The following is a 15,680-nucleotide window of genomic DNA, read 5'->3' as shown; positions in this document are numbered from 1 at the left end:
CATGACATCACATGGTATGGAATGTCCCTTTGGCCAGTTGGGGTCAGCTGTCCTGGCTGTGCCCCCTCCCAACTTCTTGTGCCCCTCCAGCCTTCTCAGTCGGTAGAGCATGGGAAGATGGAAAGTCCTTGACTGGTGTAAGCACTAGTTAGCAACAACTACAACATCGGTGTGTTATCAACATTGTTCTCACCCTAAACCCAAAACACAGCACTGTACCAGCTACTAGGAGGAAAATTAACTCTATCCCAGCCGAAACCAGGACAGAGATTCTATCAAATTCTGTGGCCTTTAGCTGCACTTGTCCATAAAGACTCCCTTTATGTTTTTAACATTAATGCTAATTAGCCAATAGGAAAAATACAACTATGTAAACTTGCTTTCTAGTAATCTATAGAGCATTGTATGTTATATATTGGGAATGTTAGTGTATAATCAGTGCAGTGACGTAAATAGGTAGATCAATTCTCGTGATTGGACTGTTTTAAAGAAGTACAACTTGTTTGAAAAATCAAGGGAGAATATGTTGCCAAATTTATCCAAGTGATAAATACTGCATGGTAGGTGTTATTTGTGATAGATCTGTAAAAAGAAAACCTCTGGAGAGAAAGGGAGCTGAGAGCACAGGTGCTGCCACATGTTAATAGGATAACACCAGCTAGAAGGGCAGGTCGATTAAGCTCCTTAGGAACAAATAGTGGATTAATCTAAATTCAGGCTTTGTTAATATTGGGAAGCGCAGGGCATATAGCCCTTTAGGCTCCCTCTGTAGCTAACAGAAGATAGTAGTGCAATTTACTTTGCCATAAAGTAGACATTTTACACAGGTCAGATGACCGTTGTGCCATTGGTCAGATGACCAAGTGTATATTTCCTTTCACTGATTACAGAGAATTTGTCATGGTGTCTTTTTATTGAAATAGATCCCATCCCAACTGACCAAACATTTGTGAATCTTTTTGGTGGGGAATATATAAAAAGCAAGTATAAGTCAGATAATTCCAGATTTTATTCTGACCAGTAAGGAAGAATGGCCTAAAAATGGGAGAATGAAACACAACTTGCCCTTGAGTGACCGTATAGTGTAGTGGCAAAGTTTATGATTTTGTGCTGGAAGGGAATGAGGAAATTCAGAAGAACAAGTAACACGAACTTCAAAACCAATCTGCTGTACATTCACAGCTGATGTGGAAAATCCCACAGGGAGCAAGTTTTAAAGTAACAGTTAATTCAGAAGTGGTAGTGTTATTTTAAGAAGAGATATTAAGAGCACAGTGAAAAAAGGAATGATAGCGAGTGTAGTAAGAAATAAACCTCGGTACTTGAGAGCCTTTTGATGATATGAAACTCAGGTAAACAACATTCAAAAAGTGGAAGCTGAGTGAAGTTACTGTGGTTCTAAAAACTTCAGTCCTAAAAATTTATAAATGTTCGGTAAAAGTTTGGGACATATTTAAAAAAAAAAAAAAGTCTTTTTTCCCCCTGTGAAGCCTTGGAGTTTAGAACCTGTGTCAGGAAAGCCCTAGCATCCTCCTTGACCATAAAAATTCACTTTAAAGAAGTATGAACTGTGTCAATGTAAACACTACCATCTGGAAATACCCTTGGAGAAGAGAGCTGGTAGCAAACTGTTTTTCAGTGTTGTTGATAAATATACATGAACTGATGGCTGGAAGTTGAACTTAGACATATTCAGCCTCGAAACATGATGCGCTTGTTTTGTAGTCAGGGTAACTGGGTTATATTGCCATAGAAGCTCATAGACTTGTCACCTTGGGACTTCAAAATAAAACAGATGACTTTCTAAAATAGAAGCTTAATGGAGCTTCTAGGGAAAAATTTACCACCTCGTGTGCTGGAATATATGGTGACTATAGAGCTCCCTTTTGTCTTTTACTAATCTAGGAATCTGTCTTCCGGCTAGATTTCTCTCTCTTTCTCTCTCTCCCCCCCACCCCCATCTTTCTGCAATCTATAACATATATTGCAATTGCCTCGATGCAGTAACTGTTTCCTAAATTAACTCTGACATTTCCAAGCACGTGATCAGAACCTAATAAATTATATTAACAATTCTCATGAATAAGGTATGTCTCTTTTTGCCAAGCAGTGTTAGCTATCAGACCTGTCAGTTATGTGTCATGCAAAGCTAGGAAATTGGCCTAGACTAGAGGCTATGTATTTTTGCTGTGATGAAATCATCAGTTGCCTCTAAAACATTCATTTTACAATTGCCTTAATGAGTAGAAATGATCTGATGCCGGATTGCTTGCTCTTCAGCTCCCAATAGTTTAAGGAGTTCACATTCGATTCAAACATTGTGACTTAGCAAATTTTGTTTTAAGACTGTCAAACAGAATTACGTCACATCTGATACATTGAAGATTTGGAGTGAGCTTTACAGCCCTCACTGTAGCCTTACTGTCAGCCTCACAATGAAGGAAAACTAAAAACACAAATGTGAAAGCCAAACTGCTACCGCTGGACAAAATGGCTACATCCCTGAGCTTTATTCATTCAGAGATTTGCCCCGGGCTGGACTTTTGCCTTGTACTTAAACAGACTAGACTGCAGGCATCATTCTGCTCTACTGCCCAGTAAGTTTTTGGTTCCTGAGTGATTAAAAAAATTATCATATGACACAAGCTGCAAAATAATAGAAATTGGCCATCCATTAAATAGGGTGTTTGAGGCATACCTGCAATAATTTGTTGGAGGAGATTTTGGAGATCCTTTTGAAAAAAACTAGATATGCCCTTTATCTGAACAAGCAAGTCACCAGGACAATAACAAAAGCAAAAACACTTACAGAATACAAGAGCTATTTCCTTTCCATTGGTTTTAAAAAACATTCTTTATTTGAGACTATGGAGCATCATCTATTCAAAATGTCTGTGTCACATAACCCTAATCTGTAGACCCACAAATAAACTATGAATGTTGTGATTCAGGCAGTTTTAATTTAAAAATGTAAGCACTGAACTTCATCTAGAGCTGAAGATTCCAGTTAGCTACCATTCAACCATTGATACATTGCCTCATGGGCACTGGACTGAATTCAGTATAGATTTGCCATGACATAAACCAATGGCCATCTCACAGGCCATATTACCATATTCTGTGGACGTGGAAATATGGAAAAGCCTGTCAGGTGGAGATCAAGGCAAGGATTTCTGTTTTGGAATTTGCCACTAACTCGGTGCTTGGGATCAGACAAGTCACCAATGCTCTTCTGTCACTAAGCAGCCTCTAAAATCGTTTTACCTTTGTATTTCAGTTCCTGAGTAGCTATTGCTTATTGGCTTCAGCTGGAATTAAGTTCTTATCATCTTTGAGTTACAAGGCACTTGTTGAAGTGGAAACCTTTACTTCATTTCAGAAGCAGGAGAATTGCAATAATTATTTCTGCTTATACCATCCTTTGAAATTCAAATGTGAAACAAGAACCCTGCAGCATTATGAGCAAAACTGATCGATGGTAGTTTAGCTATATCCATATACCGGAAGGAAAATACCATTTAGAACTGTGTGGAAACCAAGGTATGTGGAATAACTGCTACTGATAGGGGAATGCCTAAATGACCCAGGATGAGAGCAGGAGACAGGGAAATCCAAATGCTGAAAATAGAATTAGGGAGAAAGGATTAATTCAGAAAGGCAGGAAAGTGAATGGAAGTGACAGTCATGTGTAAAGTAAAAGCTGTAGGAGGGAGGAGGGACAGTTTGATATTTTATCAATTTGGAGTAGGAAGACAGCAGGAACTGGGAAGGAGAGTGAATTTGTGAAGGCACACTTGGGTTGAGAAGATGACACTGTAGTGAAATCCATGAGATTAGGGGGTGGCAGAAATATAAGGGGTTTTGAGCGACCACGCAGGAGGATGGAAGGTAAAAAACCAGCAACTAGATTTGAATTTAAGAGCTAATGATGGGCTCTCCATTTTAACATAAATGAATGTTCTTACTAAGCATTGTGTTTGACAGATGAGTGTTTCATGTATAAAATTAATGAAAAATAATTTGTATGTTTATTTAAAAATTAGTTAATAAATATTGGCCCGTGTTATTAGCTAGCATGGTACTCATTATGATATTTTTCATTGGCAGTATCTGTTGTGTTAGTATGAAAAGACTACATGTGCGCCTCTGTCTAGACTTTACCATTCAGCAATGAGACAAAATATCATTGATCACCTCAGTTGCTGGATCACATCCAGTCCAGGTTGGTAATAGAACTAACTGGTAGCTATTTAGTGACCTGAATGAAATAAGTTTCATGTCCATCCAGGCTCCAGTGAGCCTATGTGTCCTTTTCAAAAGCTATCATTTATTTCAAACCCAGTTTAAATAAGTTTTGAGGAATTCTGATGGAACTGAGGGGAAATAGCTCTTAAGCTGTCACTGCAGCGAACTCTTCAGTGAAATTATTTCAGTCTCAATGTTTGCCAATCTGGCATCATTCACAAAAGCTACAATCACGTGAGAAGCAGATCTTCTATCAGAAGAATTTCTGTACAGTTTGGATTAAAAAATAAGTCTTTGACTATGGTTATAGGTTTAACAAGTACCATTTGGAATGATTCATGTAGTCTGGTGAGTCATAAAGCTTGTTGGTTCCTACTGTAAATGCAGTGTATGCAAGGCACCTCTTGAGTAACATAATATTAATTTTCTTCCTGCTTCAAAGATGTAGTGCTTTGATACCTCTTTCAGCTGATTTAGCTGCCTTCTTAAACTTCCTGGCAGAAAAAGGCATACTAAACGATATAGCTTGTATCCCCACAGTGGTTCTTGTTTTCCAGAGAGAGAAGAATTTGCCTCTTGAATGCCCAGCTCATCAGAGCATAAAGACCAGCTTACTAGAGGCAGAAGTCATAACTCTTAAGGTAGCAAGACAGGGAAAATCGAAAAGGTCATTGAAATTGCTGGCCCATAAAAAGAGAAAAAGAGAGAAGGAGGATGCTGGGCATGGAGAACAGCAGACACGACACGATACTGTGTTTTCAGTGGAGTTCAGGATGAGATAACCACTGTGCCTATATATGCCAAACTAAGTAGTTTTAACTGATCAGAAGAAAGGGTAGGCACAGAAAAGATTAGGAGAAGTGAGAAAAGTGAGAGAGAAGCAATAAAGTGAGCCTGAAAATTTAAAAGGTGAGCTGGAGAGTGAAGACTCTTTTCCCTCCGTGCATTTCTCCTTTCTTTCTACTTCTAAACTTTTCCTTCACTAGCAAGGCAAAAACTCTCCTGTATCTGCATTTCCCCCCCTGGGATGCCGTTTCCCACGGCCGTGCCCCCGGGCGGGGTTCCCAGAGCTGTCCGGAGCGTGCTCTGCGCTCTGCCGGCTCCCTCCTGCAGTGCTCTGCAGAGCTTCAGCCTCAAGCTGGATGTGTGGACCTCGCTTTGCAAAAAGATGGCCTGTCCAAGCTGAAAAAGATTGCTGCTCAAGCAAGGGCTGTACTTTGGCGACATGATGAGTCTCTTAGAATTCTTGTACTTTTCGCTGGACTGTATCAAGTTGTCAGAGTTGTGTGGGCTAATGTATAGAATGATTATGCCACCTGCTTGTGAGGAAAGTTTTCCCCAGATATGTTGAGGGCAGGTCATCCCTAATGTGTGTTTTTCCAAGGTTCCCTGCCTTGCTGGAACACCATACTTCTATCACCTCAGGGTTGATGCTATATATTCCATTTCTAATAACTAAGCAGGACTGCTGGAGAGCATGGCTCAGCTTTCCTCTCATCTCCTGTTAAAGTGCTTGAGAATACTTAAGTTGATATGCAAAGTTAAGGCAGCTAAATAGGGTTCTTTGTGCCTTCTCTTAATGCAAACAGTGGCAATCCTGGCTGTAAAGAGTTGTCTTTATTCAGACTTCTGTTTGCTTTTTTCGGACACCAAAAGCTCTTATGAGTTCAACAAATAAAAGAATCCAGCCACAACTTGAAAAATCTACTGTATTTTTTTTTTCCATGGTAAAAAGGTGCCATTTCTTCACCATTTAATTTACTGTATAAAAGCACTGTACCATGTCAGTGACCTTTCAAAGAAGAAATGAAAAGAAATCTTCTATGTTTCCTCCCCAGAGAAAGGATGTGTTTTTCCTTTCCAATTCAACAAGACATTCCAAGTGTTCATTTAATCACTGTACAAACACAAAATAAAGTGACCTAAATAAATAAATGACTAAATAAAACAGATTATTCTGCTACCCTCTATTTGAATGACCTACATATGAATCATGCTCAAGCACTCTAACAGAAGACCACCAGACTGTATTAAGTCTTTAAATGGCACTGTTCAGAATTGAACCAATTTGTGCTAATATGGGCTATTCAAATATTTTAAAGGGAATATAACTCTTCCAATTTTAGAAGAGTTCAATCTATCCAAAACATAAATTCTACCTTTCATTTAGATTATGATTCAGTATTTAATGAAGTAGATCATGCTTTAATTTGAGTCAATGAATGCAAAGGCAATTACTATAATTACTGTGAACTATAGTTGCATCTTTTTCTCCATCTCAGTTTAGTTTTGTCTGTAGTTTTAAACTATAATCTTCCACTGCAGCACTTCTCTTTGTTTGTAAGCTTTCTCACTGCTTTTTGCCGCAGCATACAGCAGAGAGAGACATCTGTATAAGCTGGAGGCTCTTCTTACTTCCATTATGTCAAATTCATTTTGGAGTTAAGCATCAGAAATTGTGCAGTCAAATTCATTCTGGGCCAGGACATCAGGATTGTGCAGTCAAGCTCAGAACAGCAGTGTTACTTTGCTTATTGTATAATGCTTCATAAAGGAAGCCAGCCCATTCAATAAAGAAAAAAAAAAAGTAAAACAAAACACCTTTGATACGTATTAAACTTTCCTGCACACACTTGCAACTTTTTCTGGTATTTTTGTTTCTTTTACTGATTATTCTTAACATAAACAGCATTAAATTAATGGAAAGCAGTAACTGAAATAAGATTTTTACAATTTGCAATGTAATCGTGTCAGGAAAAAGCATCACCGCACACAATTCTTATAATTAAAACCTTGTTTTGGAGGAAGAGGCAAGAGAGACTGTTATTTGTTTTACTCCTTCAGAAACTCTTGTTCATTTTGGCCTGAGGGTAAGAATTTGATGAAAATGTGTAAATTAACAGTGTCTCACACCAAGATTTAATGTTGCTACATGAATATGCTGTTTTTCAACTAGAAGATTTGGGACTTGATTATGTTTGCTTTTAAGTATTAGGAAATGATACCCAGAAATCAAGTTAACATCTACTCTTCTTGTTTTTTAGAAGGTCAGACGAGGTTATAAGTCCTTTCTAAATTTAATGCCTATTATTCTGCAGTGAGATCCTGTCGGGTATTGATGAGCAAAATAGCATGCAAACAGACTTCTACCTACCTATTTGGCAATGATTGTTTGATTTTATTCTGCAGCTGTGCGTCTTCAAGAGAGAGATCACTATCTTGGCAACCTAGTGTAGTCAGGTCGTTTACCTGGTCAACGTTACTTAATCTGTTTTGTCTAGCTTGTTTATCATCTTGCTAAAAATTGCAGAAGATAGAATTGATGTGTTATTTTCTCTCTGACATTTCTTTTCCTTGCTCTTTTCATTTCAGCCACTCAGATCTATAAGTCCTCCTCAAGTGTCCATCCCAGCCCATATCCTAGCAGAGAAATGAACTTAATTTCAGAGAAATTCACTCACTATAATGTGTTGTGTTTGCACCTTAGGCAATCATTTCTTCCAGAACAAGCATGCAAAGGGCAGAAATTAGTCAATTGTCATTTCAGTGGGTCCTTGTTGTTCTGTGGAAAAGTGAAAAAATGTTTGCGTAACTTAACTTTGGTGGAATTCCTGTCGTATTTATATTCTTGACGCGTTATTAGGATCTTAGTTATTGGATCACATATAGATAGAACTATTGTTTTTCAGAGGAGAAGGAGAATGAGCATGTGGTTTCTTTATTCTTTCACACATCTTCCCCTTCTATCTACAGAAAGATTATAATGATTTATTAATGATTTTTAAAACTTCATGTTCTGTTAACACAACTCTTACAGACCACCACAATGTTTTCCTATATTGCTTAAGAGAGGCTTGTGTTCTCCTGAAGTCTACAGTCTTCAAGCTTAAGCCTAAACAAAATTACTATTTTTTTTTTCTGGACCTTCTAATACTGACCAGGTGACATCATCTATATCAACCTCCCCAACTCAGGAGCTCAGGAATTCAGGAATGTTCCTTTAAGATTTTCTTCAGTTCATCCTATTGCTTCTTTCTCAGGACTCTCTCTCAAGGAGTCCGGTTATGAAAGGGAAAAACACATAGATAAAAGCAGGCTCTCTGTTAAAGGAAAGGTGACTTGGCTTCAAAATTGTCTTCTTCAGAGACACGGAATTGAGGCTGAGGTTTCCCTTATGGCATGATATAGGCACTGTGCTGCCTAAACTTAAGGATGCTGTTCAGTCCTCCACAGTACCAAAGCTGTGACTACAGTGCTGAGTTAATGAGTAATTGTGGTGCTGGTACATCTGTGCCCATCGTGGCAATGCAGCATCAAGTGTGATAACACCATCACTGAGTAAAAGCAGGGCACACCACCTCTTTCTTCCACAACAGTAGCCTAAATTGTGCTTCTTTCAGGAAGTTTGTATTCTCCACAGAGGTTGCAAACTAAGTTCTAATTGACACAATATTCCTCTTTAGATATTTTCGGTGTTGTGCATTAAAACATATTAGATTTTATGGCACTGAAAACTCTGATTCTCTCTATCGTTCTTTTTAGAATGCACTTAATTATTGCCTTTTATGATACTATATTCCTAGACTGAATTTCAGCGAGTTTTTTCCAGGGGTCTATGTTAGTCTTGCCATCCACTGAACTTGAGGTTTATGTACACAACTTTGATGAAAGTATTTCAACCTTTGGCTCTTTTTTTTTTTTTAAAGCTTCTACCAGCCATTTTTACAGCCATTGCTTTCAAACAGGAAGATGGGACAACTCTTGTGTTAGACAAATTATGAAGTTTATTATCTTACATTTGCCCTATGCTCAGACTTTCTTTTCAGGAGCATTAGAGCATTACTTGTGAATGAAGATATTCACTTCCCTTTACACAATCTATATAGAAATTGTAAAAACAACATGAATTTTGCGCACGTCAGATGACAGAAATGTAGAAGTTATCAGAGTGTATCTAGCAGCATATAATGCTTTGAAATATATGAGTCAAAGACACTAATACATGGCAGTACCAGAACACTGAATTATTGTCACAGTTTACCTTCAGATTGCCTGTATGATTGTAACAACATGGGGATCCATACATACCTATTCTCACAAATCATTATGTTCTGGCACAGACACATGCTTTGAATGTTTCTTCAGGTATGGTAGTCTTCCAGCCTGCACTTCTACTACAAGGTCTCTATCTTGCAGAAGCTACTTTAGTGCTCCTTAAAATGTTTTGCCCCTGTATGTACTCTACCGGTCATCCTCCCTCCTGTCCGCTGAGATTCCTCTCCTTGCCAAGTCACACAACATGATGGTGGTTCAGTACTATGCTGCCTCGTAGGCCCTTCATGTGCTGCCCCAAAGGCTCTAAGATACATGCATACATCAAGCAAGCATTACCGGCACGGTAATGGTGTTCGTACTCTCCACAGCAGAATGCACATATGGACAAATTAGCTGAAAAACCACAGTTATTTTTCTGTAAGGTAACTTATATTTCCTCTTTCACATCGTTATTGTGATTATATAATAGGTCTTGTGTGCATGGGGATATGAGTAAGGTAAGATTGAAATAGGTTATATTCTTCTGGTATGCTAGTTCCACATTTTCTTGTTGACTTCCTCAATCTAAAGATAAGCCAGTGTGTAATTATTTTAGTATAACATGGAAAGATTGCACCAAATCACGCTTCTCCAAAATTCTAGATCTTCTATAGTTCTGAATGATATTAAAATAATATAGACAGTTGAAATTCAGACTAATTTTTTTTTAGAAATGGGGAGAGCTGATTTTTGTGAATAAGATGGGGAGAAATATTAAACAATCATCAAATTGAGTAGCTTAAAAAGTTTTTGAGGGAAGAAAGGATGAGTTGTTTCGGAAAAAAAGTGTTTTTTCCTTCCCTGTTATAAAGTGAAAAAAAAACCTAATTGAGGAAAGATGTTAATTTAGACCTGTTGAACTGGGAAAACTTTGATTCTTATGCAATCATATTTTCAGAAATCTGAAACCTCAGCTAGATAATTATGTTTCTGTGTACAGTCAACAGTTCTACAGCATAATGCAGTCTTCTGGATCAGAAACTCTGGGATCTCCTGGGTTTTATATTATTGCTATCATTAGTTTTTAGTTTTTCTAAGAATAATAATCTAAATGCTGTTCACATTCCACTAAAGACTAGATTTTGTCATGCAAATAAGGAAGAAATTTTTTACGCTGAGGGTGGTGAAACACTGGCACAGGTTGCCCAGAGAGGTGGTGGATGCCCCATCCCTGGAAACATTCCAGGTCAGGTTGGACGGGGCTCTGAGCAACCTGCTCTAGTTGAAGATGTCCCTGCCCACGGCAGGGGGGTTGGACTAGATGACCTCTAGAGGTACCTTCCAACCCAAACCGTTCTATGATTCTATGATTCTATGATGAAAAATAATTAAAGGTGTTCCCAAAACATCACATTCTCTAAGATTTGGCGAAAGACAGCAAGTTAAGATGGGCCAGTTTCTAAATGTAACTGATCAAAATAAATGTATTCATAACAGATTCAATAGCTGTTATTTGTAATGTTCTATGGAATCAGATTTACAAAATCCATATTTTCAATATGTGCTTAGCCATCTTGTGATAGTACTTCATAAAAATAAACACAAAAAAGTTGCTATTGCTGAGAATTTGGGGCTTGTGTTTTGGCCTGTTTGCCTGTGAAATCTATGGCATTGTTCTCTCTCCTCCCCCCGTCTTTTATTTCCTTTCTTTTTTCTTTTATTTTCTTGAGCAATCAGAAATGGATTATTCTAGGGAATGGGAGGAGGGGTTGCACGAAAAGAAAATGGTAGGTGGGATTTCTCCTCTGGAAGTTCTCCAACCAGCAGTTTTTGTTAGAGATGCTCTGTATATCTCCAGGTTCCCCTGATGCCACAGACTGGGCTTGCAGAGCCTGGCTGAAGGAGCAGTTTCCTTGCCTACAGTATTCTACAGGGACCTTCAAGCACCGCAGAAAATTTATCTTTTGAACCTTATATATTAAATGAAATCGATTGATGAAATTACCAAAAATGTAAACTCAGTAGAGCAGGAAACCCTCAAAAACCAGTGGTCAGAGAATATGCATGGATAAACGTCCATAAACTATGGTGTGCAGTATTAGTGCAGATCCTCATGGCCAGTCATAGGTAACATCCTCTCAGTCTTTTTGATTTTCTACTTTAACTTTTGCATCTGGGCAACCTGACCTTTACACCCATCAGATATTTAAAAAAAAACCCCACCTCTATCTTTCTGTCTAATGTTAAACTACTCAGACCTGTTGTTTGCATTCCTTCTGTAGGTGAACGGTATCGATCTTCGAGGTGCTACCCACGAGCAGGCTGCAGCTGCGCTAAAAGGAGCAGGGCAGACGGTAACAATCATAGCACAATACCAGCCAGAGGGTAAGCAAAATAATAAACTTAAAGACATATGGTAAAAGATAAGTGCTTTAAAGCCACCCATTTAACAGGATGAGGCTGCTGTAGATAGTGCTTTTCCCAGCTATCATTAGAAGTCATCTGGAATGAAAATACAAGTAGCAATTCTATCCCAAGGAAATGGCTGTATTTTTGTCACAGACTTTGCTTTTAGAAGTATTTTATGCAACTATAAGAACTATCTTTAATTGTGCATATAATAAGACAGTAATCAACAACTTAGTTAATGATTTTATTGTCATTAGTGCTTATTTTACGTTCTTTTCTATTCTCTTTCTGGAGACAGTGCAAAAGATAAGTTAAGAATGAATAGAAATGCCAGGAAGATCTCAAGTTGCTTCAGACAGTCAGATCAGAATTAAACACAGATAAATGCGTCCTGCCAAATGCATAGAGCTTCCCATTATTCCTTTTGGATGACAGTGTCCTTGTACCTCCAGGGCAATTAGCCCCAGATAACAAGCACTTACTAGAGAAAATGACAGCTTTCTAAATAAAAGCATCAACAGGAAATTCAGCAAAATATAAGACATTTAGGGTGGGATGTATCTCATCCTGCTTTCAGTGTCTAATATTTAGCCTTCTAGAGCTTAAGCTAATTTCAGTGGGAAGAAGTAAGCGTTGATTGATTTTGTGAGTCCAGAGTTAAGTGCCAGAACTCCTTCTCATTGTCCATGAGCTACGTTTTTTCCTGAGATGACTATCTGAGACTCTCAAGGAATTCACGAAAGGAATATTACTTTCTGATAGGAACTAAAGATGGTTTTCCTCCGCAGTAGTTGTCACTTTGAAACTCTTTCCAGGTGAATTCAGCAACCACAGGTGTCTGTGAAGACTTGCTGGCACCATTTTATCAGTTTTCAGTAAACAGTTCTAGCTAAATTCACAAGTCCTGCTATGACCTGTCAACACAAGTTGTTGATTCTGCCGGATTGTGCCCAGCCTAGGACACATGTAGGTCTCAGGCGAAACAGAACAGGTTCAGCTAGTCAGTTTTTTCAGAGGCACTGGGGAGATTAATTGGTACCACCAGAGTTTATCCAGCATGATACTTTCTTTTGTTTCTCTGGATCCTGATGATAGCACACAAAGAGAAAAACAGCTGGTATTTCAGTCAAACTCACAATTGTGCTTCAGATCGGTTTATCTGCACTTGAGTCACCAAGCAGAATAAATTACGCCGTACTAAGAAATGGGCAGATGAAAGCAAATGAAATTGCAAATGTCTATCTTTAGTTAAATAAATGGAACATATTAATATAAAAATGCATAAGCAATAATGAGTTATTTCAAAGAAAAAGTATTGAAAAGCAATTCCATTACAGAGAGCTATCCACACTGGATTCTGAATAAAACCATGTTCCCATTAGTTCTGGCAGTCTTGTTTGCTGTCTGGTGATTTTATACTGCAATTATCACCATGGTGTCTGAGTACTTGTAGCAATCACTGGCATTTCAGAGTTGTTCTATGCCATTGTTAATACACAGAAAAATACATCACTTGACAGATTTTTCCTATTATATTTGAACTTTTAGTTGACACACTTTTCCCCTATATTTTACCAGCTCTGTAATATGTCAAATTCAGTTTTGGTGAACATGCAATTCAAATGATGCTGATAAAATCCATCAAGTATTATATTGTATATTTAGTCTATTTTCCTCATAATGCTGCTCCATTCACCAAAACCCCTGTTGAGGGCAGACTAGTCCCGACTGCGTGACTTGTTGTCAGTGAAGCACAGCCAGTTTTCCGTTTCACCCAGGTTGTTCAAAACACACTGAAGAGAGTGGAGCTGGTGAAGAACAGGGCCCGAAAGTTAGCCTTTTTATAGGAAAAGAGAGAATTTTTTAAGGTAGTGAGAGCATTCAGTAATTGTCCAGCATGTGTTGTCTTGTGGCTGAAGTATTTCATTTTAATCTGAGATGCTGGTTAATGCAAACTGTGTAAGCATAGATATGAAATTAAGTATTTCTTTCTTTAAAATTTCCCTAACAGCAAAGAAAGATGAAACAGGTTTAAAACAGTTGTTTAAATAACCTTCACAGAGAATTATTTAAGGATTTATAGGTCACACAGAAAGACAAACTCTATATCAACATAAATATTTATTTTATTCTAAAGATCCTGCACAACTCTTTTTGTCCTTTCTATGTAATTTATACCTGATCTCTTATTTACCATATCTATCTTGATGCATATATTGGAACATAGTCAAAAAATACAGTCTTAAAACAGTACAGCTGTGCTTTCTCCAGGGTCTCCTCACTCTAAATGCTTCCAAAACTAGTAAAGAACACGAGAAAGTAGGCTTGTAGCTTGATTTTTCCATTTTCATACTGGAAGCTCTGAGTTATTCCAACAATTTCAGTTTTTTTCGGGAGATCCAAGATTGGCCACTGTGAATGTTAACCAATACCCTTTTTTTATTTTTTCCAGCTTATTAAGCCTTTAGATGTTGTTGCAAAAATTCAATGAAACCTTTAGCTATCGATATTTCAGGTATTAAGTGATGATGATATGAGTACCAGTCAATACTATAAGCCAGCTGATGATTAACAATTAAAATTGTTAGTAGGAAAACTTACATTCCAATAACTTAGTTTTTATGCAGTAGAGGAAAGCTTACAACACATTTATCTTGGCAATAATATAGTGTCTCCAAAAACAAATAATATACTTTGCTGTAGGAAGAAAATGAGGTGACTACTATAGAAACAGCTTTCAAAGTTTAAATTTTCCATTTCCTTGTTTCAAACAGTCAAAAGTTCATCTAAGCCTCATATGAACTCCCCTCACATTTATGTGTATCGCCTTGGCAGCAAATCTCATGAGAATGGCAACTCCTGCAAAAAAATCTAGTGCTTGCCATCAACTTGAATAGCTTTTCCTCTTGATATTATGGCACTTCGTTTTCTCATCCTGTCTGGAATAAACAAATGCAGAGACTAGCTCAGATAAAATAGAATAGCATCACAAAATTTTCTGAATGCTGTTAGACTTGTGGTTGGCGATGGTACTTGTCTGAACCACGCTGCCTGTCCCTGTCCCAGATGAAAGTGGTCTTGGAAATAGGAGCAAATTCTGTACAAGGGCACAGATACAGTAAACAAAGGGAAAATGGAAGACACAAGCAGTGATTTCATGAGAAGGAGCTGAATGGAAATAAAAGGGATAGTATGAAGAATGGAGAACAACTCCTCAGCTCTTCTGCTCTTCAATCCCCGTTTTCCTCATGTACACTCACCATCTTTATTTCCCTCGTCTCTCTGAGAAATAGAAGAGAAAAAAAGAGGTATGAAAGTCCAAACAGAAATGCAAATTCTGTGAACAAAAATATGGAAATATTATTAGGAGCAAGAGGAAAGTTAATCACAGTGGTTAAAAAGTCAGAGGACAACAGTGAGAGTATATGTTTATAGCTTTAGGAACAGCGGCCGTAACTCTGGGCTTTTTGAGTCATTCCTTACTTTTATTTTAAAAACTGAAAATAACCTGTGTACTGTAACTTATGTACACATGTATTGAGTAAATAGAGGTCAAGTGATGTTAAACATCGTGATCTCTAACAGTCATTGTGGCTGTAGTTCACGTGGAGGTTTATGCATGTATTCAAGGTACACTAGCCATCCTGCAGGCTTCAGAAAGATGACTTTTTGTATTCATGTGCTGCTCACATCTTCTACGCATGGTTGAAATGAAATTAAAGAGAATTTAAGGACCAAAACCTAGTTAGAACAAAATTAGAAGAGGAACCGATCACTTATATTTAACTTTGCCCTCCAATTTTTAATATTCTTGGAAGTAATTTAACTCTCCTTCCAGCTTAGCAACTCTCAGGTCTCTTTTAAAACATTGTACAAATATGGACATAGTGAGTAGGCCCTTCTCTTCTGCAAAAAAACCCCTGAGCCTGGAAAATAATCTTAGGGTGGAACAGTGTGTCCTTATTAAACAATTAATTAGCAATTAAAATGTT

At 37.8% G+C, this 15,680-nt stretch overlaps 1 protein-coding gene across 2 annotated transcripts in view; it reads left to right on the top strand.

Annotated features, from left to right (window-relative positions):
- DLG2 (discs, large homolog 2 (Drosophila)) overlaps window positions 1-15,680 on the top strand; it is a 671,422-nt gene that overhangs the window by 448,940 nt on the left and 206,802 nt on the right. For both annotated transcript variants that reach the window (XM_009323461.1, XM_009323460.1), the window contains one exon: window positions 11,562-11,664. In XM_009323461.1, coding sequence (XP_009321736.1) covers window positions 11,562-11,664 — 103 coding nt within the window. The remainder of the gene's footprint in view (window positions 1-11,561; window positions 11,665-15,680) is intronic.

Source organism: Pygoscelis adeliae, unplaced genomic scaffold, assembly GCF_000699105.1.
Source record: "Pygoscelis adeliae isolate BGI_AS28 unplaced genomic scaffold, ASM69910v1 Scaffold84, whole genome shotgun sequence".
NCBI lineage: Eukaryota > Metazoa > Chordata > Aves > Sphenisciformes > Spheniscidae > Pygoscelis > Pygoscelis adeliae.
This window is presented reverse-complemented; position numbering and strand designations above follow the sequence as displayed.